This window comes from Equus caballus, chromosome 1 (assembly GCF_041296265.1).
Source record: "Equus caballus isolate H_3958 breed thoroughbred chromosome 1, TB-T2T, whole genome shotgun sequence".
In the NCBI taxonomy this organism is placed as follows: domain Eukaryota; kingdom Metazoa; phylum Chordata; class Mammalia; order Perissodactyla; family Equidae; genus Equus; species Equus caballus.
This window is the reverse complement of record NC_091684.1, coordinates 61,681,451-61,707,494: the sequence shown is the minus strand read 5'-3', so window position 1 is coordinate 61,707,494 and position 26,044 is coordinate 61,681,451. Positions and strand designations below refer to the sequence as shown.

The 26,044-nt window shown below is 37.8% G+C and overlaps 1 protein-coding gene across 6 annotated transcripts in view; it reads left to right on the top strand.

Annotated features, from left to right (window-relative positions):
• Positions 1-26,040, top strand: part of PLA2G12B (phospholipase A2 group XIIB) — a 29,384-nt gene extending 3,344 nt beyond the window's left edge. The window contains exons 2-4 of one of the 6 annotated variants that reach the window (XM_070227035.1): positions 15,529-15,617; positions 18,245-18,414; positions 24,542-26,040. In XM_070227035.1, coding sequence (XP_070083136.1) covers positions 15,529-15,617; positions 18,245-18,414; positions 24,542-24,548 — 266 coding nt within the window. In that variant the 3' untranslated portion in view covers positions 24,549-26,040. Of the gene's footprint in view, positions 1-15,528; positions 15,618-18,244; positions 18,415-24,538 lie in introns of all 6 variants that reach the window. The other 5 variants (XM_070227041.1, XM_014733394.3, XM_005602461.4 and 2 more) reach the window with 5 other exon arrangements.
• The last annotated feature ends 4 nt before the right edge of the window (positions 26,041-26,044 follow it).

The window sequence follows — 26,044 nt, the reverse complement described above, 5'->3', positions numbered from 1 at the left end:
TGGAGAATGGCAGGTACCAACCAAATTTTATAAGTGTTATGAGAAAGACAATTTGGTGAACAGATTTACCATGCATTCCAATTCTTCCAGTTCTCTTTCAACATAAAATAAAAAACCAGAAATCTCAGTGACTAGATAGCACCTTCTCAGCTTCTGGAAGAAATCATCGAATGATGATTTAAGTGTTCTGTGCCTTTATGAAGGTCTCTGGAGGAGGATATCTGAAGCAGAATTTCGGTGTCTTATAAACCGTGATTGAAGATACTGTCCACACTGTCACATTTTGATAAAAGGACCTCATGATGAATTTCTTCATGGGTTTAGTTCTAAGAAAAATGTATCTTTAAACGTTGATCTTTTTTTCAAGGGATCTTTTTATCTGTTTGAAATCTTAGAGCAAAATTTTATGAACCTGTGAGTTTGTATATTTTTCCAGGGAAAGAATTCACAGCCTTCATTAGATTCTTAAGAGGATCCATAGCCCAAAAAAAGAAAACAGCTCCTGGCTTAGAGGCAGAGATCATTCTCGAGCTAGGGTGACCAGCTGTCCAGATTTGCTGGGACTGAGGGAAGGGGTGGGGGTTCTTAGGACATGGGACTTTCAGTACTAAAACAGGGACGGTCCCAGGTAAACCAGGACATGTTGGTCACCTTACCTCATGCAGTAACTTAATCTTAGCAACCAAATAGAGATTATTGCAATAATTTAATCTTAGCAACTAAACAGAGTAAAATTGTCATAGTTCTGCTTTGTTCCCTTGGTGTGTTACTCATGCTGTATTTGAATGTTTCTGGAATTAAGCAGGATATACATTTCAAATACAGTACTCTGAAGCCTTAGTAGACTCTAGTGGAACACAGACCTTCTTCTGCAGGAAACAGTTGGATGGAGAGAATGGGCACACTCTCTCTCCAGAAGTATTAAACCTTGACCTGGGTGATAAAGCCCCAAAAGTTTTTACTGTTCTTTTCTTTTTTTTTTTTAAACATTATTATTATTATTTTTATTTATTTATTTATAATTTTTAAATTTTTTTTAATTTCAGTAACATTGGGTTATAACAATATATAGCTTTCAGATGTATATTGTAATATATTTCGAATTCTGTGTAGATTACATCATGTTCACCACCCAAAAACTAATTATAGTCCATCCCCTCACATGTGAGCCTAATCACCCCTTTTGCCGTCCCCCCACTTCCCCTATGGTAACTACCAATCCAATGTCCGTTGCTATGTGTTTGTTTGTCGTTGTTTTTATCTTCTACTTATGAGTGAGATCATATGGTATTTGACTTTCTCCCTCTGACTATTTCACTCAGCATAATACCCTCAAGGACCATCCATATTTTTACAAATGGTGGGATTTCATCATTTCTTATGACTGAGTAGTGGTCCATTGTGTATATATACCACATCTTCTTTATCCATTTGTTCCTTGATGGGCACCTAGGTTGCTTCCAAGTCTTGGCTATTGTGTATAATGCTGCAATGAACATAGGGGTGCATGTATCTTTATACCTTTGCATTTTCAAGTTCTTTGGATAAACACCAGCAGTGGAATAGCTGGATCAAGTGGTAGATCTGATCATAATTTCCTGAGGATACTCCATACTGCTTCCATAGTGGCTGCATCAGTTTGCACTCCCACCAGCAGTGTACAAAGGTTCCCTTCTCTCCACATCCTCTCCAACGCTTGTTGTTTCCTGTCTTGTTAATTATAGCCATTCTGACCAGAGTGAGGTGATACCTCATTGTAGTTTTGATTTGCATTTCCCTGATAGCTAATGATGATGAGCATCTTTCATATGCCTGTTGGCCATCCGTATATCTTCTTTGGAGAAATCTCTGTTATGATCTTTTGTCTATTTTTAAATTGGGTTGTTGGTTTTTTTGTTGCTGAGATGTATGAGTTCTTTGTATGTTTTGAATATTAACTCCTTATCTGATATATGGTTTGCAAATATCTTCTCTCAATTGTTAGGTTGTCTTTTCATTTTGTTGATGGTTTCCTTTGCTGTGCAGAAGCTTTTTAGTTTGATGTAGTCCCATTTGTTCATTTTTTCTTTTGTTTCCCTTGCCCAGTCAGACACAGTACTTGAAAATATGCTGCTCAGACCGATGTCAAAGAGCATACCGCCTATGTTTTCTTCCAGAAGTTTCATGGTTTCGGGTCTTACATCCAAGTCTTTAATCCATTTTGAGTTAAGTTTTGTGCATGGTATAAGGGAATGGTCTGCTTTCATTCTTTTACATGTGGCTGTCCAGTTTTCCCAACACCATTTATTGAAGAGACTCTCCTTACTCCATTGTATGCTCTTGGCTCCCTTGTCGAATATTAGCTGTCCATAAATGTGTGAGTTTATTTCTGGGCTCTCGAATCTGTTCCATTGATGAGTGTGTCTGTTTTTATGCCAGTACTATGCTGTTTTGGTTACTATGGCTTTGTAGTATATTTTGAAATCAGGGAATGTGATACCTTTGTTCTTTTTTCTCAGGAATCCTTTGGCTATTCGGGGTCTTTTGTTGTTCCATATAAATTTTAGGATTCTTTGTTCTACTTCTGTGAAAAATGTTGTTGGAACTTTGATAGGGATTGCATTGAATCTATAGCTTGCTTTAGGAAGTATGGACATTTTGACGATGTTAATTCTTCCAATCCAAGAGCACAGAATATCTTTCCATTTCTTTGTGTCTTCTTCGATTTCTTTCAACAATGTTTTATAGTTTTCAGTGTACTGATCTCTCACCTCTTTGGTTAAGTTTATTCCTAGGTATTCTATTATTTTTGTTGCAATTGTAAATGGGATTGTATTCTTAATTTTCTTTCTGCTACTTTGTTGCTAGTGTATAGAAATGCAACTGATTTTTTTTCAAAGATTTGATTTTTTTCCTTTTTCTCCCCAAAGCCCCCCGGTACTTAGTTGTATATTCTTCAATGTGGGTCCTTCTAGTTGTGGCATGTGGGACGCCACCTCACTGTGGCTTGATGAGCAGTGCCATGTCCACACCCAGGATTCAAACCAATGAAACACTGGGCCACCTGCAGCGGAGCACGCAAACTCAACTACTCGGCCATGGGGCCAGCCCCCAAAACGCAGCTGATTTTTGTATGTTGATTTTGTATCCCACAACTTGACTGTATTCCTTTACTGTTTCTAAAAGCTTTTTAGTGGATTCTTTAGGGTTTTCTATATATAAAATCAAGTCGTCTGCAAAGAGTGACAGTTTCACTTCTTCTTTTCCAATTTGTATCCCTTTTATTTCTTTTTCTTGCCTGATTGCTCTAGCTAGGACTTCCAATACTATGTTAAATAAGAGTGGTGACAGTGGGCATCTTTGTCTGGTTCCTGTTCTTAGAGGGATAGCTTTGGTTTTTCTCCATTGAGAATGATATTTGCTGTGGGTTTGTCATATACGGCGTTTATTATGTTGAGGTATTTTCCTTCTATACCCATTTATTTAGAGTTTTTGTCATAAATGGATGCTGTATCTTGTCAAATGCTTTCTCTGCATCTATTGGGATGATTGTGTGATTTTTATTCCTCATTTTGTTAATGTGGTGTACCACGTCGATAGATTTGTGGATGTTGAACCATCCCTGAATGCCTGGAATGAAACCCACTTGATCATGATGTATATGATCTTTTTAATGTACTGTTGTATTTGATTTGCTAGTATTTTGTTGAGGATTTTTGCATCGATGTTCATCAGTGATATTGGCCTTTAATTTTCTTTTTTTGTGTTGTCCTTGTCTGGTTTTGGTATCAGGATGATGTTGGCTTCATAGAATGAGTTAAGAAGCCTCCCCTCCTCTTCAATTTTTTGGAGGAGTTTGAGAAGATAGGTATTAAGTCTTCTTTGAATGTTTGGTAGAATTCACCAGGGAAACCATCTGGTCCTGGACTTTTATTTTTTGGGGGGTTTTTGATTGCTGTTTTGGTCTCCTTACTGGTGATTGGTCTATTCAAATTCTCTACTTCTTCTTGGTCTAGTTTTGGAAGGTTGCATGTTTCTAAGAATTTATCCATTTCTTCTGGATTATCCAATTTGTTGGCATATAGCTTTTCATAGTATTCTCTTATTATCTTTTATATTTCTGAGATGTCCATTGTAATCTCTTCTCTTTCATTTCTGATTTTATTTTTTGAGCCTTCTCTCTTTTTTCTTGGTGAGTCTAGCTAAGGATTTGTCAATTTTGTTTATCTTTTCAAAGAACCAGCTCTTGGGTTCATTAATTTTTTCTGTTGTTTTTTTAGCCTCTATTTTGTTTATTTCTGCTCTGATTTTTATTATTTCCTTCCTTCTGCTGATTTTGGGCTTTGTTTTTTGTTCTTTTTCCAGTACCTTTAGATGCACTTTTAGATTGTTTATTTGGGGTTTTTCTTCTTTGTTGAGGTAGGCCTGAATTGCTACTTCCCTCTTAGAACCACTTTTGCTGTATCCCACAGATTTTGGCATGTTGTATTTTCATTTTCATTTGTCTCCAGGAATTTTTTTATTTCTCCTTTGATTTCTTCATTGACCCAATCGTTGTTCAGTAGCATTTTGTTTAATCTCCACATTTTTGTGACTTTTCTGGTTTTCTTCCTGTAGTTGATTTCTAGTTTCATCCCTTTGTGATCAGAAAAGATGCATGGTATTATTTCGATCTTCTTAAATTTATTGAGACTTGTTTTGTGGCCTAATATGTGATCAATGCTGGAGAATATTCCATGTGCATTTGAAAAGAATGTGTATTCTGTGATTTTTGGATGGAATGTTCTATATATATATCTACTAAGACCATCTGGTCTAATGTGTCATGTAAGGCCAGTGTTTCCTTATTGATCTTCTGTTTGGATGATCTATCCATTGGTGTAAGTGGAGTGTTAAAGTCCCCTACGATTATTGTGTTACTGTCTATTTCTCCTTTTATGTCTGTTAATAATTGCTTTATATATTTAGGTGCTCCTATGTTGGGTGCATAGATATTTACAAGTGTTATATCTTCTTGTTGGATTGTTCCCTTTATCATTATGTAGTGCCCATCTTTGTCTCTTGTTACAGATTTGTTTTAAAGTCTATTTTGTCTGATACAAGTATTGCTACTGCCACTTTCTTTTCTTTGCCATTTGCATGGAATATCTTTTTCCATCCTTTCACTTTCAGTTTGTGAGTGTCTGTAGGTCTGAAGTGTGTCTCTTGTATGCAGCATATACATGAGTCTTGTTTTTTATCCAGTTGGCCACCCTATGCCTGTTGATTGGAGCATTTAGACCATTGACATTTAAAGTAGCTATTGATAAATATGTATTTATTGCCATTTTGTTACTTTTTTCCTGGGTGTTTTCGCAGTTCTTCTCTGTTCCTTTCTTTTTCTCTTGCTCTCTTCCCTTGTGGTTTGATGGCTTTCTTTAGTGATATGTTTGATTTTTTTTTTGTCTTACTTCATTGCTTTCTTATTATAGGTTTCTGATTTGTGATTACCATGAGGATCCTATATAATATTCTATGTATATTACAGTCTATATCGAGTTGATAGGCTCTTTAGCTTGACCTCTTTCTAAAAGCTCTACTTTGCACTCCCCTCCTCCCACGTTTTATGTTTTTCAAATCATATATAGTCTCTTGTTTAGTGTGTCTGTCCATTACCCTCTTATCATTGAAATAGGTGATTTTAGTACATTTGACTTTTAACATTCATGTTATCTTCACAAGTAGTTGATCTGATACCTTTACCATATTTTTACTTTTACAAGTGATTTTATTGACTGTTTTTTTCTGGTTTTCTTTTTTTTTATAACTTTTTTTAAATCTCTATTTGTGGTCACTGCTTTCCCACTTAAATAGGTCCCTTCAGCATTTCTTGTAGAACTGCTTTCTTGGTGATAAGCTCCTTTAATTTTTGCTTGTCTGGGAAGCTCTTTATCTCTCCTTCCATTCTGAATGACAACCTTGATGGATAGAGTATTCTTGGCTGCAGGTTTTTTCCTTTTAGCACTTTAAACACATCATGCCATTCTCTTCTCGCCTGCAGGGTATCGGCTGAGAAGTCCGCTGATAGCCTTATGGGCTTTCCTTTGTATGTCACTTGTGGCCTTTCTCTTGCTGCTTTTAGGATTCTCTCTTATCTTTAATTTTGCACATTTTAACTATAATGTTTCTTGGTGTGGGCCTCCTTGGGCTGATCTTGTTTGGAGCTCTCTGTGCATCCTGTATTGGAGATCTGTTTCCATCCTTAGGTTAGGAAAATTTTCATCTATTACTTCTTCAAATAAATTTTCTGCCCCTTTGTCTCTCTCTTTTCCTTCTGGGACACCTATAATACGAATGTTAGTGCACTTGATATAGTCCCAAAGTTCCCTTAGACTGTGCTTATTCTGTCTAATTCTTTTTTCTTTTTCCTGCTCAGCTTGGGTGATTTCCCCTAGTCTTGTGTCTAGCTCACTGATCTGTTCTTCTGCATCCTCTACTCTGCTCTTGAGTCCCTTTGGTGAATTTTTCATTTCCAGCATTGCATTCTTCATTTCTGATTGGTTCTTTTTTATATTTTCCATTTCTTTGTTGATGAGCTCACTATGTTCATCCAGTCTTCTCCCAATATCTGTGAGCATCATTATGAGATTTTGTTTGAACTCTTTGTCAAGTAGAGCACTTATTTCTGTTTCATTTAGTCCTTTTTCTGGGGTTTTGTCCTGTTCTCTTGCTTGGAAAGTATTCCTTTGTCTCCTCATTATGCCTCTTTCTCTGTGCCTATTTCTATGTATTAGGTGAGTCGGCTATGTCTCCTGATCTTGGAGGAGTGGCCTTATGTATGAGATGCCTTATGAGGCCCAGCAGTGTGCTTCCCTCTCGTCACCAGTCCAAATGATACAGGAGTGACCCCTTTGTGGGTTACTTGTGTCTTTCTGCTGTGGAAGGCTTTCTCTTAATGTAGGTACCCAGGGAGTCTAGTCTTTCCTTCCCTGGCCAGCTGTTTGTAAATTCGGTTTGGGGAGCTTCAGCACCATTGGCTACAAAGTCTATCAGCACACTCCTGTTGCAATTTTCCTCTTAATTGGGTTGGTACCCAGTGTAGATGGTTGCTAGGCTCAGGGGTTTACAGTTGCTATAGGCCTCAGGCCTACAAGGCTATTGTCAGGTCTCTTAGGAGTGCAGCTGAGTGGGTCTGGCCCTAGGCATGGGAGCACTCAATTGTTTCAGGCTTTGGAAGGTGGGGCTGATCCGTTTTCTGGCTATTTGTGAAGCACAGGTCTTCTGCTGCTGATAAGCCTCACCCCCCACAGGACCACATACACTGTCAATACAGTCCTGGTCCATGCACACTTCCCAACCCCCTGGAGTGTACCCTGATGCCCCACTGCAAAGGCCTCCACCTCTCCAGCAATGCTCTCCAGAGTTCACCTGGTTCTCACACAGGCCCTGCCCCACAGAGATGCACACACTTGCCTGCCTGTAGAGGATCAAGGCACCCAGTCATTGCAGGCTGACAAGTAGCCTGAGGGCTTGCTGTTGGGTGGGGCTGATCCCTAGGACAGGCTGCCTGCCTTGGCTGAACTGGATTAAATCTGTGCTCCAGTGGGTGTGGCAGGCCCCTGGGCTAACAGACCAAGGGAAGAACGTCAATGGCGTCCACCGGGGTTTGTGTCACCACGCCTGGACCAGGTCAGAACAATGGCCCCCACCAATGTCTCAGTCTCTGAAGAGGTCCCTCCTCTCACCAAGATGCCCCCAGAGCCCACCAGGTGAGTCTCATTTCACCAAAGTACTGTCAGTCTTCCCTCTGGTGATTTTAGGTTGCTGAGACAGGTGAGTTTATGCATGGGCCCTTTAAGACCCGAGTCTTTTCAGCTTTCATCTGATAGCTTTTCTGGGGGTATCCTCACTGAAGTTAATAGCCAGCCAAGCCAGACAGTAAGATCCTTGTCTCAGTTGTGCTGAGTCTGAAGGATGCTTATAGCAGTATTGGCCCCCACTCTGGACCTCACTCCTCCAGCTGCGTACCTTAGGGTGGCTCCTGCCTGGCCAGCTGACAAGCTCTGCTGCTCCCAAAGGTGGCTTTTTTTCCTCTTCAGCAGGGATTTCTGCCTCTTCTGCCTTAGTCAGCACTGTCCCTTGTTGTGGGGGTTCTTTTTTATCCAGTTTTCAGTCTCCTATCCAGGATAATTTTTCCAAAAATAGTTGTAACCTGGTTGTGTTCATGGGAGGAGACGAGTTCAGAGTCTCCTTATGCCACCATCTTGACGCGATCCCCCTCCAGTTTCTAGAGGTTACTCACTGTGATGGTTAATTTTATGTGTCAATTTGACTGGGCCACAGGGTGCTCAGATTTACTGTTCTTTTCAGTGACATAATTGAGAGAGAAAAAGATTGGGCCCAGGAGGCAGTGTACACACCTGTGGGTAGAGCTCTTGGGTTTCATGGCTAACGTTCCTCCTAAATATCCATTTGTCTTTTAAGCATTGTGTTTTATGGTATTTCACTTTATTCAGAAGTTTTTAATTTTCGTAAGATCAAGTCTATCAGTCTTTTTCCTTATGGCCTCCAAATTTCCTGTCTTGCTTAGAAAACCATCTTCATATCAAGATTATAACAACATTCTGCTAGTTTTTCTGTGAAAGCAGCCATAGCTAACATATAATAAATGAGTATAGCTGTGTTCCAACAAAACTTTTTTATGGACACTAAAATTTGAATTTCATATGTCATAAAATATTGTTCTTATTTTCACTTTTTTCCTCATTTAAAAATATAAAAACCATTTTTAGCTGGCAGGCTCTATGAAAACAGGCAATGGGCTGGACGTGGGCCGTCGCCTGCCAACCCCTGAACTAGAGAACCAAGTTGTCAGTCTCCCACGCCTAAAAATAGCCAAAATCAGAAAATAAAATTAATTTGTGGACATAGTACATTATTGATGCCTAAACTCAAAACATCAAACTGTAAAGACTCAACAGAACTCAAAACTACCAAACTATGATTTGAGGATATAGGACAATGTTTTTGCCTAGATTCAAACTATCATCTTTTTTCTTAGAACTCTTACTTCAAGCTTCATTCCTAAAGAGAATTTCTGCAGCTATCATGAAACATTGAATACAATAAAAATAACCTTCCTCAATAGCAGGCCACGGGGGAAGTGTTTATTGTTGGTGTTCCATTATGTTTCTAACTGCAATATCAGAGTTTTATCTTCTGTGAGTTATCAAGTGCAAAAAAAAGGCAGAGAGTAACCCAGGAAACTGGTACTGAGTCTGCTGCAAAAGACTTTTATCAGCAAAATTATTAAAGAGATAAGTTTCACCATCAAATTTAGACATTTTTTCTTCACTAAAATTTTTTTCCTGAATTCTGTAATGCTAGCATATGCAGAACATTTGTAAAAGAACAATTCAAAGAAAAAATAAAATCACCATAATCTCACCTCCAAGACAGAATACACATTTAATCATACGACATAGTGTGATTATTTTCGTATGTGTAATTTGATTACTATTATTATTTAATACACTTTACCTATTTCCCCATTCCCAGTGCTTCTCTCTCTCTTGTTCTCTCTCTCTCTCTCTCTCTCACACACACACAGACACAGCAGGTTAGTAAGGTAGGTTTTATCTCTCAAGACCTTTGAAAAGTAATGCATGGATTACTGGTGGGGTGGCAGATTCTGTCAACAAGTACAGTACCTCTCCATTACAACTAACAAGAAACATTGGGTAAAAGTAAAACATTAAAGAAACACACCCCCACACCCCCACACACACTCAAGCTAGAATGAAATAAAGGGAAACCGTCAAGTTCCAGAAATGAAGAGGAACTGCAAAACCAAAGTGGTGAGCAGGAGCTGTTGCTGCCTACCCTTGGGGCTTTCAGGCTGGAACATTACTCTAGGGGCTGTGGAATGAGTTTTAATGCTCACACAAAGAGAGTAAAAATAACTTTCACCTGTAAGAATTGGGAAGTTGGAAGTGAACCATTTGTATAAAGCTTAGAACCTGAGGAGCTGCCTAGTCTGTTTAAAAGGGATTAGAAAACCTCTACCCAATATTCCAAGGAAGAAGCAAGGATGCTTTCTATTCACCTGGGGCTGGGGCTTGAAGGAGGAATAAAGAACACCCACTAAAAAAATCACTACCTCAAACATATTCTATGCACAGCTGAGGAATCTGAATTTATACAGTCAGGCACCACGTAATGATGTCTTGGTCAAAATGGACCACGTATAGACAGTGGTCCCATAAGATTAGTACTGTACAGCCTAGGTGCGTAGTAGGCTGTACCATCCAGGTTTGCATAAGTACACGCCATGATGTTTGCATGATGAAATTGCCTAATGACGCATTTCTCAGAAAGTAACCCTGTTTTTAAGCAACACATGACTACAGTTGGCCTCGTGTGAGAATCCCAAGTTGAGAAATTAACATAAATACTGGTGTCTCAAATATCTTGAAACTCCTAGAGCCACAGCAAAGCAATTGGGGAACTAGTCTGTAGTACGTGACCCAAAGAATTCCTTTAGAAAAACAAGCCCTTCTGAAGATGAGAGCTTACTAAAAAATTACACACCCTGAAGGAGTCAGTAAACATTAAAAGTGAAAGAGTTAGCATCCCAAGGACTGGAGATAATAAAATAATATAACCAGAACATTTGAAGGGCTGGCCCCATGGCTGAGTGGTTAAGATCGTGCACTCTGCTTTGACGGCCTGGGGTTCACCAGTTTGGATCCTGGGCACAGACCTACACACAGCTCATCAAGCCATGCCAAGGTAGCATCCCACATAGAGGAACTAGAAGAACCTACAACTAGGATATACAACTATGTACTGGGGGGCTTTGGGGAGAAAAAAAAGAGGAAGATTGGCAACAGGTGTTAGCTCAGGGCCAATCTTCCTCAAAAAAAAAAAAAAAAGAAAGAACATTTGAAATTATAAAGGAAATCAAAGAAGGAATAGAAAACATAATTTGAAAAAAGAGAACTCAATGAAAATGAATACACTGACTTAAAAGAAGAATCAAATAAAATTCCAAGAAATGAAATTTATAGTCATTGAAAGAAAAAACTCAGTGCATGGGTTAAATAGAAGACTAGGCAACCTAGAATTAGTTAAATGGAAAATAGATTTGATGAAGATAGTCAAAATTCAGTATATAGAGAGAAAAAGATGCGAAATATGAAGGAGAGGTTAAGATATATGAAGGACAGAAATAAAAAGATTCTCCATTCAGTAATGAGAGGCCCAGAAGGAGAAACTAGAGAGAATGAGAAAAATAAAATATTCAGATAATGGCTGTGAATTCTCCAAAGGTGAAAGAAACCCAAATCTTCAGATTGTTCCAAGCAGGATAAGGATATACAATCCACATCTAGATACGTTGTGGTAAAACTGTGAGGATGTGGAGAATTGGCATGCTTGGGCATTGCTGGTGGGACTGTAAAATGGTGCTGCTGCTGAAGAAAAGAGGTTGGTAGTTCCTCAAAAAGTTAAACACAGAATTACTATATAACACAGTAATCCTACTTAGGTTATACCCCAAATCATTGAAAACAGATATTCAAACAAATACTTGTACACAATTGTTCATAGGGGTACTCTTCACAATAGCCAAAAGATGGAAACAACCAAAATGTCCATCAGTGAATAAACAAACTGTGGTATATCCAGAGAATGGAATATTATTCAGTCATAAACAATGAAGTACTGATACATGCTACAACACAGACGGACTGTGAAAACATTATGTCAAGTGAAAGAAAGTAGGCATAAAACGTTACAGATTGCATGATTCCATCTATTTAAATATCCAGAATAGGTAAATCTCTAGAGACAAAAAACATATAAGTGGTTGCCAGGGGTTGGGAGGAGGGAAGAATGGAGAGTGGCTTCTTCATGTGTGTGGGGCCTTCTTTGGAGGGTGATGAAAATGTTTTGGTATGTTAGAGGTAATGTTTACACAGCATTATGAATGTACTGAATGCCACTGAATTGTATACTTTAAGATGGTTAATTTTACTTTATATGAATTTCACCTCAATATAAAAAGAAAATAGATAGATGAGACTTCATCAAAATTAAAAACTTTTGTTATTCAAAGAATACCATCAAGAAAGCAAAAAGATAAGCCACAGAAAAGCAGAAAATATTTGCAAATCATACATCTGAGAAGGCATTTGTATCCAGACTATATAAAGAACTCTTACAAATCAAAAATAAAAAGACAAACAACCTAATTATAAAATGGGCAAAAGACTTAAATAGACGTTTTCCCAAAGAAGATATATGAATAGCCAATAAACACAAGAAAAGATAGTCAACATAATTAATCATTAGGGAAATTCAGATCAAAACTATTATGAGATACCACGTCACACCCACTAGGATGACTACAATCAAAAAGACAGACAATAACAAGTGTTGCTGAGGATGTGGAGAAATTAGAACCCACGTACATTGCTGGTGGAAGTGCAAAATTGTGCCACTACTTTGGAAAACAGTCTGGCAGTTCCTCAAAATGTTAAATAGAGTTACCATACAACCCTGGAATTCTTTTCCTATGGAGAAATGAAAACATATTGTCCACACAAAAACCTTTATACAAATATTTGTAGCAGAATTATTCATAATAGCCAAAAAATGGAAGCAACCCAATGTCCCTCATATTCTCTGGCAATGAAAAGGAATGAAGTACTGATACATACTACAACATAGATGAACCTTGAAAACATCATGCTAAGTGGAAGAAGCCAGACACAAAAGGCCACATATTGTATGGTTTCATTTATGTGAAATGTCCAGAAAGGCAAGTTTATAGAGACAGAAAGTTGATTAGTGGTTGTCTAGGGCTAGGGGAGAGGGAGATGCAGAGTGACTGCTTATGCGTATGGGGTTTCTTTTGGGGATGATAAAAATGTCCTAAAATTAGATTGTAGTGATGGTCACACAACACTGTGAATATGCAAAAACCTATTGAAGTATACACATTAAATGGGTAAATGTATAATATGTGAATTATATCTCAATAAAGGTGCCATAGAAAAAAAAAGTAATGAAAAAAGAGATCCGAATCATAATGTCAGCTGCAGAATTTATGTATGCTGAGTAACAAGTCACCCCCAAATAGCAAACATTTATTATATCACATAGTTTCTGAGGGTCAGGAATCCTTGAGTGGCTCTTCTGAATAGTTCTGGCTCTGAGTTTCTCATAAGGTTGTTGTCATGCTGCCAGCTGATGCTGCAGTCTCTGAAGATTTGACTGAATCCAGAGGATCTCCTTCCAAACTTATGTGGCTGCTGGAAAGAGGCTTTAGTTCTTTGCCACATGGACCTTGCCACGGGCCTGTTTGCAACATGCCTTCTCCCAGAGTAACTGATGAGAGAGAAAGAGTGTGTGCAAGCCCAAGACAGATGTTGTAGTCTTTTATAACCTCATCTTGGACCCAACATACCCCCACCTCTGCCATAGTCCCTTGGTCACACAGACCAACCCTGAGACAATACACAAGGGTATGAATCCCAGGAGACAGGGATCACTGGGGACCCTCCTGAACCACCATCTTATACACATGTTGTACCGCAGCAACAAATACCCGAACAGACTGTGACAAAGACTGCTTGTTGTCCCCTAATCTCCTCCCCCTTGTCTACAGTAATAAGCCCCTCCTCCCAACTTTAACCTGGGCTCATGACTGCCTCTATTGAATAAAAAGTTCATTTCCTAGCCCACCTTTGCAACTAGGTGTTGCCATTTGGTTAAGATCTGGCTGAAGGGAAGTAAGGAAGTGATGTGTGTAACATTCTGGAGTGTGTTTATTAAAGAAAGGGGCTGTGACCCTTCTACTTCCTTCTTCCATCCTGCTGCTTGTAATATGGATGTGTTGGTTGAAGCGCCATTTTGGACCATGAGAGCCAGGGCTCTATTCTAGGGCTGGGAGAGCAGAAAGCTAGAAGCAGCCTGGGTTCCAGAAAAGTCTAGATTTACCATACTAGCCTTATGACCCTTAATTATGGATTTTTATGAGATGTATATTTTTTTTAAGCATCTGAATAATACAGTATGTAGGAGATGTAACAAGTATATGGAGAAAATTATAACACTCTATTGAAGGACATAAAGGAAGACCTGAGTAAATGGAAAGCTATATTATGCCCATGTTTGGGAAGACAGAATATTTTAAGAAAGCCAGTTTTCTCCAAATTAATCTTTAAACTCAATGTATTTTTCAAACAAAATCCCAATAATATCTCTTGTAGAATTTACGAAGTTGACTCTAAAACTCATATACAAGAGTACAGGTCCAAGAATAATCAAGACAATTTTTAGGAATAATAAGGAAGGAGGGCTTTAAAGCATAGACTTAATATCTAAAAATTAAAACAGAAAGATGGGGCACAAAGAGGCTTCAACTGTATTTGTAAAATTTAATTAAACAGAAAAAATATTTATAGCAAGTTTGGCAATAACATTTATTATCTTTGTATAGTGGGTACATGGGTGCTTGTTTCTCTGGCTTTTCTTCAATTTTGAAATATTTCATAATACAAAGAATTAAAAATAAAATACTTGGTAGGAGAAGGTTAACGAAAAGAAAGAAAAAAATGCCATGTGCCTACCTCTGAGGATTAATTGTTAGCTTGTTTCCTCAGTCTATGCTATGTCTTGCATCGCCTAAAAAGAGGCAAAGGAATGTGGTGAAAGAACATGGGTGTTGGATACAAACAGGAAATCTGGATTTATATCCAAATTCCCCCACTTACTATCTGATTTAGGCAAGTCATACAGCCTCTTAGCCTGATTTTCCTTGTCTGGATCATGGGATAAGGTACTCACTGTAGATGACCGTCCTGAGGTCATCTCAGGTCAAGGTTGTCCTCATCCATGGCGACCGCCTTTGATACAACTGACAAAGCTTCTCTCTACACATTTGCAAGATTATAAAATAACTCAAAAGATATGTAGGGGAAACCAAGAAATTCAAAGCTTTTCAGATCTATAATACAAACGCCTGAAATATTGCATAGAGTGTTTTCTTTACCCTTTGGTCAATAATGCTTTCTTTACATTTATGGAATCTTGCAAATTTTCCTTCAAGTTATTCTGAAAAATGTTTGTGGTACTATTATAATTCTGATTCCTTCAGTGGATGATCAGATAGTGTTCTCCCTTTTCTGCACACGGTGTGTGGTCTGACAGTGGATAGAGAAATAAGAAAACTTGAGTTTTAGTTTGGTTTTGCCATAGACCTTATCTTCAAGGTCCTGCACTTAAGAAACATTAGAATTGTTAGTAAATAAATGCTCGTAAGATTCTTTGAGATTAGGAGAAAAATTCCAGACTGGTCTGAAGGTTATTATTGTTTTACGACATCATCATCATCATCATTATATTATCACCACCTAATACAGATGTGAATATCTGGTGAAGAACAATTACTTTCGAAGGAAATGGTAAATGTGCTTTTAGATAACTTTTATTTGATGAATGTTCCCAAATGCTTAATTTCTAAATATTTCTTCTGGTTTTCTTTTTTGTCCTTTCTCTTGCTAGGAAAGGCACCAATGCCCAGACCTGGCTACAAGCCTCAGGAACCGAATGGCTGCAGCTCCCATTTCCTGGGTCTCAAGGTACCAGGAAGTGTATGTACTACCACCAATATTTTCTCAGTAGATTGGTTTTTAACTAAGACTAGTCCAAGAGTTATCACTAATTTATGGAATATGTTGAGCAATCTAATTAAATTTTTAAAAATTGGATATGGACAAAGGGAGATAATTTTCAAAGAAAGTGCCTGATTTTCTTTTCTCAGAGGCAGCTGTCCCTCAGATAAGGCCTTGTGTAGCGATCTCTGAAGTCACCATGGCGAATGTCAGCTGAGCCTTAGGGGATCAAACATAACTTAGTTTGAAATAGAGCTGAGAAGTTTGACTGACTTACATTAGTGAGACTTTCCAGTGATGGGCTGGAGCCAGCTGGTGCTGAGAAGTGAGAGCTGATTGTTGCGTCGTCAGGACCCTTGCCACTGGTTGAGTTCATGTCTGTAGTGTCAGGTCAGCAATGTTTGCAGCATTAACATCACAGCAATCTGCAAACACATCCACCCACCCCAATCCTCCACACCCAACTGCTGACCATTTCTCAAACTGGCGGCCTCCTCTAAAAAAAGTAATACATTGATTTCTTTTAAGACCTTTTAAGGCCCTTTTACCTGTCTCACTTTAGAAAAGAGGTTTTATGTAAAACGTAGGTAGATGGATTTCATATCTAAACTATGATTTTGAATTGTGAATTAATCAGGCTAAACTTCATTTTTCTGACAAATCAAAAGCTTTTACTTTGTAATGATTTTCCAAGCAGCATGTTTATTCTTCTAACTAAAATCCTGCTCACCCATGTGGCATTTTTGTGCAAATTGGAAAAAGATCCCTTTCCTCAAGACGGTTTTCTTCCACTGTCAGAAATTTATCTTAATACACTGATTTTGTTAGAAAAGGAAATTTGACTGCCATTGGCTAAACAGTTTTCTTAATAAATATATAAATCCATGATTCTTGTGGAAGGTGCCCTCTTAGATATGACTCTCTTGTGCATTGCACGACCTGCACAGCTGTCCACCTAGCCTTGTCCATAATTGTCAATACTGTCTATATGGACATGGAAGGAAGACAATCCTTTCAAATGTACAAATTTATTAGAAAACCCGCATATTTTTGGCTAATATATTTTACTTGATATCAATTTAGTACCTATGGAAGTGGTATGCACTCTATTTTGGGAGTGATGTCATTTTGTTTACTGGTACATATATCATTCAGAACTAGTTCAAGAATTTCCAATTTAGTTGAACTGAATGATAGCCACTATATTTACTGATTCTCAGTTACCTCTGTTGTGACATATTTTTGGTTTTAGAGTGAAGTACAAGCAAAGTAGTTTACTTCAGATATCAGATGCTGGGAATACACCCAGAATTGCACAGTCCAGGCAGTTGCCTAGTCTAATCAGTTAGATTATCTCTTAATGTAATAATATTTTTTTCTGCTTAAAAGGAGATTTTAAACTGCCAAAGTCCATATTTTGCTTTAGGTGGGCTTGGAGTAAAAGTTCAATAACAGAACTCCGAAGGAGACCCAAGAGGAAAGGATCTATGATAGCTGATTAATCCATCCCCACCCATACCCTGAAACCAGGTGTTCACAGCTTCCATCCAAGTCCAAGGGTATATCATCAGAAGAGGTGCAAAAGATTCCGAGATGCTCTACCCACATCTAGACTCCCCCTGTTCCAATCTATTTTATATGCCGCAGAATGATCACTCCTGTTTAATCACTCCTTGTATCATGTCCCTTCATTGCTCAAGAGTCTTTACCAAATCTATCTAGTTACTTTGGAAATCAAGGCCATTCATCAACTTGCCTTTCTCTCTAATTAAAAAAAAAAGAAAAAAAAATATATACACACATTGCCCTGCTAAGACCTTTGCAGGACTAAACAACCCAATTGACTTGCCCACATATGATTTGCTCATTATTTCCCTGCCTTACCTACTATATCCTAAGTCTACTCTGATCTCTAGGAACCCTCACAAAAAAATTTCTGTTTGATAACTCTATGTGTGGCATTCTATGAACTTAGTTTATGCCACAACATTTACTATTGTTTATAGATTGCTTAGTAAATGTGTGTGTGTGATATTGTCATTTGACCATAGGCCCCTTGTTGTCAGGAATGATGTGTTCTCTATCCCACTCTGCTTCCCAATACATACAGGCACATACACACATCCTTAAAACAGTGCTGTATGGGATGGGTCCCTGATAAATACTGATGACTTTTTGATGAACTGGGGCTTAATTTTTCATACTTCTGAGCCTTGGAATCCTTTGCTCAAACAAAATCTCATGTAATTCAGGTTTTAGTTGAATTTGGAAGTCTCGAAGCTTTGCCCTTTTGATTAACGTCTCAACTTTATTTTTACCACTGTAGTGGCCCGTGAATTTGAAAATTACTAAAATCTAAAATACAAAGAGGAAAAATAGGTCATTGAGTTATTAAACTAATAACTAAGCTGTGATTGAAATTTAGCTTCCTGTGACTGTCAACCTAATGTATCCTCTAGAGTCACTGGTGTTTCTGAATTGATCTGAATACGTAACAGGAATTTGAGAACTGGCTAGTTAATAACAAGGTGGGAAAGGTTGCCTAAGGTCCTTGGTCTAAACGTGGCATTTTCTTCCTTCTCTTGTCTTTCTTCACTTTTCCCCAGATGGACTTGGGCATTCCAGCTATGACCAAGTGCTGCAACCAGCTGGATATCTGTTATGACACTTGTGGTGCCAATAAGTATCGCTGTGATGCAAAATTCCGATGGTGTCTCCACTCTATCTGCTCCGACCTTAAGCGGAGTCTAGGCTTTGTCTCCAATGTGGAAGGTAGGTATCTTAAGGGCATCTACTTGTGAGCAGGGAGTTTTGTGTCCGTTTTTACACATTAATGTAGCCAGATTGCCTTTATAAAGAGACCATCAGAGCTCACTGAACTTTCTTTATAGAACACTGTGCCCAATACAGGAAAGGGCGAGGGAAGATTCTGGGCACTCCACTAAAGTTCTTGCTGTCCTGCCCAGGAGCTGCTGGCACCACTCCTAATGGACAGGCCACACCAAAGCCTTCCACAGATACAAAAATCCATCCTTTAAGACTGGAGAAAGAGTCGCCCAACTGGCTTTAGTTATCCATTCCACTGTTAAATAATTTTCCATACTGGGAGTTATTCTGTATAAGACCACTTGGTTTCGTTTAAGCCCTTTTTTTTTTATTATTTTGTTCTCAGTCAGGGAAAGAATTTTTAAAACCCTATCTTTTTTGTGTAGAAACCTATGTGTACTTGAGGATAATTATTTTTAAACAACTGTTTAGCTACCCAATTTCTGACACTGATTCTGTAGTTTCTTTTTCCTAATTTACCTTAGGAAAAGTTTTAATCCTTTAGTTTCTGAAGCCAGAACATTATACCCAGGTATTAGCATTATATATTTTTAGATGGTGAAGTTTGAAATTCAGGCTTATAAAGAGTTGACCCCATGCCACTGAGAAAGTCAACAGTAGAAAGAACCTTGGATCTTGTTCATAGATCAATGTCTAGAATGTAGTCCTAAAGTGAATGTGTGAGGGCTTAAAAATATGAATACTAAATTAGGCCCTGTAAAAGGGAGTATCACTTTATTTGTGTCTACAAAACGTGAAAAATTGCCTCCTGCTAATCTAGGGTCAGGTCAAATTTCCTTCTTCAAGCAATGTCCTATTCATTCTTTCTCCTAAACATCTATTTGATATACCACTTGCCTGGTTAACTGTCAATTAACCCAATCTCAGGTTCACATCCAATCTATTCATGCCATAGGGACCAGATATACTTTTATACTATACAAATCTGGTCATCTCCACCCTCTGTGTAAGTCCTTCAATAGTTTCTTCTTCCTTAGAATTAAATCCAAACTCCTTGGTATGACGTACATAGCCCTCTCTGATTCAGCCCTAGCTCACCTCTCCAGCATCATCTTGCTTATTTTGGATTTCTCTCCTGACTTCTGCTATTTCAAACTACTTGGTTGATAGCCTGTATCTTTCTGCCTCTTCAGTTCCCTCTGCTTGGAACACTCTGATCATTCATTTTCTTGTTGTTGTTGAAACAGCTTTATTGATATATAATTCATGTGCTATACAATTCAAACACTTAAATGCTTTTTTAATATGTTCACAGAGTTATGCACTCAGTTCCATAAGCAATTTGAGAATACTTTCACTACTCCAGAAGGAAACCCCATGGCCATTAGCAGTCTCCCCCTGTCCTTCCCCTTCCCAGCTCTAGGCACCCACTAATCTGCTCTCTATCTCTATAGATTTGCCTATTCTGGACATTTCATATAAATGGAATCATAAAATATGTGGTCTTCTGTAACTGGCTTTTTTCAATTAGCAAAGTTTATCCATGTTGTAGCATGTATCAGTATTTCATTCCTTTTTATTGCTAAATAATATTACATTGTATGTATATAACATTTTATTTATCCATTCCTCAATTGATGGACATTTGGGTTGTTTCCATTTTTTGGCTCTTATGAATAATTCTGGTGTGAACATTTATGTACAAGTTTTCCTGGAGGCATATGTTTTCATTTCTTTTGAGTATGTTACCTCAGAAGGGAATTTCTGGGTTATATGGTAATTTTATGACAAGCTGTTTTCCAGAGCAGCCACACCATTTCACATTCCCACCAGCAATGTAATAAGGTTCCAGTTTCTTCACATCCTTACCAATACTTGTTATTACCTGTCTTTTTTGTTATAGACCCTAGTGGGTATGGAGTGATATCCATACTGTGGATATGATTTGCATTTTTTGATTTGCATTTCCCTGATTGCTAATGATATTGAGCATCTTTTTATGTGCTTATTGGCCATTAAATATCTCCTTTGGAGAAATTTCTATTCAGATCCTTTGCCCCATTTTTAATTGGGTTGTCTTTTTATCATTGAGTTATAAGAGTTCTTTGTATATTCTGGACGCAAGGCCTTTATCAGACATATGATTTGAAAATATTTTCTCTCATTTTGTGGGTTGTTTTTTCACTTTCTTGATGATATCATTTGCAGCACAGAAGTTTTACATTTTGATTAAGTCAAATTTATTTATTTTTTTCTTTTCTTGCTTGTACTTTTGGTGTCGTATGTAAGAAGATTTTGCCCAAACCAAGGTCACAAAGATTTACTCCTTTGTTTTCTTCTAAGAGTTTTTTTTTGTTGTTGTTAGCTCATATGACCCATTTTTAGTTAATTTTCGTGAATGGTGTAAGAAAGGGCTCCTACTTCATCCTTTTGTATGTGGATATCCAGTTGTTCCTGCACGATTTGTTGAAAAAGACTATTCTTTTTCATTAAATTGTCTTTGTATCCTTGTCAGAAATCAATTGACCATAAATGCAGTGTTTATTTCTAGACTGTCAATCCTATTCTGTTGATCTATGCCACGATCACACTGTTTTTATTCCTGTGGTTTTGTAGTAAATTTTGAAATGAGGAAGTGTCCTTCAACTTTGTTCTTCTTTTTCAAGTTTGTTTTAGATATTGTCAATCCATTATATTTCCATATGAATTTCAGGTTCAGCTCATAAGTTTCTTTAAGAAATGGCAGTTGATGGGGCCAGCCCAGTGGCACAGAGGCTAAGTGTGCATGTTCCACTTCGGCAGCCCGGGGTTCGCCGGTTCAGATCCTGGGTGCAGACATGGCACCATTTGGCAAGCCATGCTGTGGTAGGTGTCCCACATATAAAGTAGAGGAAGATGGGCACAGATGTTAGCTCAGGCCCAGTCTTCCTCAGCAAAAGGAGGAGGATTGGCAGCAGATGTTAGCTCAGGGCTAATCTTCCTCAAAAAAAAAAAAAAAAGAAATGGCAGTTGGAATTTTGATGGGGCTTTTGTTGAATCTGTACATCAATTTGAGCAGTATTGCCATCTTAACGAAATAATATTTTCTGATCAATGAACATTAATGTTTTTCCATTTATTTGGGTCTTCTTTAATTTTTTTCAACATTCTATAGTTTTCAGATCACAAGTCTTTTGTATAATTTATTTCTAAATATTTTATTCTTTTTGATGCTATTGTAAATGGAATTGTTTTCTTAATTTTATTTTCAGATCATTCATTGATAATGTATAAAAATACAATTAATTTTTGTATATTGATCTTTTATCTTGCAACATTGCTGTGGTCATTTATTATTTCTAATAGAGTTTTGGTGGAATCCTTAGGCTTTTCTAGACACAAGCTACTGTAACCTGCATATTGTCTTCCTTTCTAGTTTGGATGCCTTTTATTTATTTCTCTTGCCAATTGCCTTGGCTAGAACTTCCAGTACAATATTGAATAAAAGTGGTGAAAGCAATGTTGAGATTAAACAACATGCTAAGAAATCAAAAGAGAAATAAAAAAATACCTTCAAATAAGTGAAAATGGAAATACAACATACCAAAACTTATGGGATGCAGCAAAAGCAGTTCTAAGAGGGACGTTCATAGTGATAAATACCTACATCAAGAAACAAGAAAAATCTCAAATAAACAACATAACTTTACACCTCAAGGAACTAGAAAAAGAAAAGTAAACAAAGCCCAAAGTTAGTAGAAGGAAGGAAATAACAAAGATCAGAGCAGAAATAAATGGAAGGGAGACTAAAAAGACATTTGAAAAGATCAATGAAATTAAGAGCTGGTACTTTGAAAAGATAAACAAAATAGACAAATCTTTAGCTAGACTTACCAAGAAAAAAAGACAGTAGACTCAGAAATAAATCAGAAATGAGAAAGGAGGGGCCAGTCCCATGGCTGAGTGGCTAAATTTGCATGCTCCACTTTGGTGGCCCAGGGTTTTGCCAGTTCAGATCCTGGGTGTGGACACGGCACTGCTTATCAAGCCATGCTGAGGCAGCATCCCACATAGCACAACCAGAAGGACCTACAAGTAGAATATACAACTATGTCCTGGGGGGCTTTGGAGGGAAGAAGAAGAAGAAGAAGAAAAAAAAGAAATGAAAAAGAAAATGTTACAACTGTACCACAGAAATACAAAGTATCAAAAGAGACTAATATGAACACTTATATGCCAACAAATTGGACAATGCAGAAGAAATGGGTAAATTCCTAGAAACATGCAACATACCAAGACTGAATCATGAAGAAAATGAAACTCTGAACAGACCAATTGCTAGTAAGGAGATTGAATCAGCCATCAAAAATCTCCCAAGAAACAAAAGTCCAGATCCAGATGGCTCCCTTTTTAAAGTGGCTTCAATATTTAAAGAATAATTAATCTGCCATTTAAATGGCTTCAACATTGAAAGAAGAATTAACACCAGTGCTTCTCAAACTCTTCCAAAAAGAGAAGAGGAGGGAACACTTCCAAAATCATTTTACGAGGCCAGCATTACCCTGATACCAAAAACAGACAAGGATACCACAAGAAAAGAAAATTACAGGCCAATATCCCTGATGAACATAGATGCAAAAATCCTCGAAATATTATCAAACTAAATTCAACAATACGTTAAAAGGATCATATACCATGATCAAGTGGGATTTATTCCAGGGATGCAGGGGTGGTTCAACATCTGCAAATCATCCCCAATGTAACACATACATTAACAAAATAAAGGATGAAAATTATATGATCATCTCAATAGATGTACAAAAATCATTTGACCAAATTTAGCATCCATTTATAATAAAAACTCTCAACAAAGTAGGTATAAAGTGAATGTACCTCAACATAATAACATCATATTCAGTGGTAAAAAGCTGAAAGCTTTTCCTCTAAGATCAGGAACAAGACAAGGATGCCCACTCTCCATCACTTTTATTTAACATAATATTGGAAGTCCTAGCCAGAGCAATTAGGAAAGAAAATAAAATAAAAGGCATCCAAATCAGAAAGGAAGAAGCAAAACTGGCGCTATTTGCAGATGACATGATATTATATATAGAAACCCTAAAGACTCCACCAAAAAACTGTTAGAACTAGTAAATGAATTCAGTAAAGTTGCAGAATACAAAATCAATACACAAAAATCTGTTGCATTTCTATACACTAATAATGAACTGTCAGAAAGAGAAATTAAGAAAACAATCCCATTTACAACTGCATCATAAAGAATAAAATACCTAGGAATAAATTTAAACAAAAGGTGAAAGACCTGTACATTGAAAGCTATAGGACATTGATGAAAGAAATTGAAGAAGACACAAACAAATGGAAAGATATTCTGTGCCCGTGGATTGGAAAAATTAATATTGTTAAAATGTCCATACTACCCAAAGCAATCTACAGATCCAATGCAATCCCTATCAAAATTCCAATGGAAGGTGTTCTGAGATGCTTTCCTTAATAATTCTTACCCTAAAAGGATAGAGACTCTTTCTATGGGCTCCCATACCACCTCAGGGTTACTTCCATCATGGTGTAGTATAACTATCTGTTTACCTGTCCATCCTGTCCACCTCTTTGTCCAAACTGTGAGATCCTTGAGTTGGGATCTCTTTGGTCTGTATCTCTGATGCCTAACAGAGTGGCTGACCAACATATCCAATACACACACACATATTTTTTCAATGAATGAATGGTTACTCAGCCCACACTTGTACAGGGAAAGCTATAGGAAACACAGTAGTGTTATCTGGGAGTACTCTGCAAAAATGTTAGATTTTTCATGGAGTGGAGCACAGTAATACAGGAGATTCTGATTGCTAACCACGGTTTTGACCTGGAGGCCCGTAAAAGGAAAGTACTTCAAAGTGTATTCTGCTTTACTAGATTGGATGGAAGTTTCTCTGAAATAGCTTTTCTCAAATACATGTTTTTCCTTTTAATTCTGTATTTGGATTACTACCTCTAATTTCTCTGGGTATCACATCATCCCTGGAAATATGTTGCTTCTTCAAAATTATTCAAACTACTTGGGGTACTCCTATATATTAACCTTTATATTTCTCTTCATCTTTTTCAAGTAGCCTGTGATTCTCTGGCTGATACTGTCTTCAATACCGTATGGACGTTGGGCTGCCGGCCCTTTATGAATAGTCAACGAGCAGCCTGCATCTGTGCAGAAGAAGAGAAAGAAGAGTTATGAGGAAGAGGTAATTCCTTCCTGGTTTTGAGTGACACCACAGCTGTCAGTCTTGGAGATGGTAGTATGGCAGATGTGTCTCATACTTTCTTTCAAAAGTTTGAACACCACAAAGCAGGAGAAAGGAAACATTATTCTACAGCTGAAAAGCGAGTCCCATCCTTTGAGGAGAATTGGAAAAAAGCATGGAATGATTTGAAGACTACTCGTCATGTTAACACTGGTCGCCTCAACCAAGATATATTTGCCTGGAAATTCAGTTCTTAGTTTAAAGAGTAAAATACTGGGATTCCTGGCCTTTGATAATTATATTCATGGGTGAATATAATTCCCTACTATTTGAGAGGCAATGACTTGCCTCTGGTCCATGTTTCAGTTGCCAGTAAGCATCTCACATCTAATAAAGTGCACTTTTTAGAAAATTTGAAAAGGGATAAATGAATTCCATTATCACCAATATGCTTCCATTTCACTTAGAAAAGAACAGAACCCAACCTGGTAAGTTCCACCAATGATAACAATTATTCCCACTGGTACTAAAGAGATAAAAACAGGTGAACAAGGTCGGAGGTTTACCTGATAAGGCCAGTGGAGGTGGAGGTCGAATGGAGCAGGTCTCTGAGGTCCCGTTTTCCTCCCTCCGTGAACTATTCATGTTGACATTCCCAAGTCCTCAGCTGTGTTAGAGTCATGTTAAGATCTGGGAAGCACTTGGTAAAAGCTGCCACTGACAATAGCTAGGTAACGTCCCTGAAATCTGACAGGTATGAGAGACAAAGGGCCATTCCTTAAACTGTGGTTCTTCACCCTGACTGTGGATTCGAATAACCTGAGGAGCACTACAAACACAAAGAATCTCTGGGTGCGGTGCCTGCATGCTGATATTTTCTAAACGCTCCCCTAGTGATTCTGATGCACTGTGAGGGCTGAGGGCCAATAAGGTCAGGGACTGGCAAACGAAGGCCCATGGACCAAATTAGGCCCAACACCTGTTTTTATAAAGTTCTATTGGAACATAGCTATGCTCACTTTTGTTTATGGCTGTTCCTGTGCTTACAACAGCAGGGTTGAATAGTTTTGACAAAGACCGTATGGCCCAGAAAGCCTAAAATAGTTACCATGTGGCCCTTTACAGAAAAAGTTGGCCAACTCCTGATCTAGATAATTTTCTCCTTTCCCTTCCTTTTGCTAATTTCACTGGTTCCATTAAGAGTTGTTGATTGTAGCCATTTCTAAAAAGAAAAAGGAGAAAAACTGCTTTTTGATCTTGTGTAAAGCCATAAAATCAATTGGCTTACTAAGAAATTGGGTTTAACTGCAGATAAATTTATCTCTGTGGTTTATGATATTTATTTCAATAAAATTTATTAAGCACCTAGAAAATAGA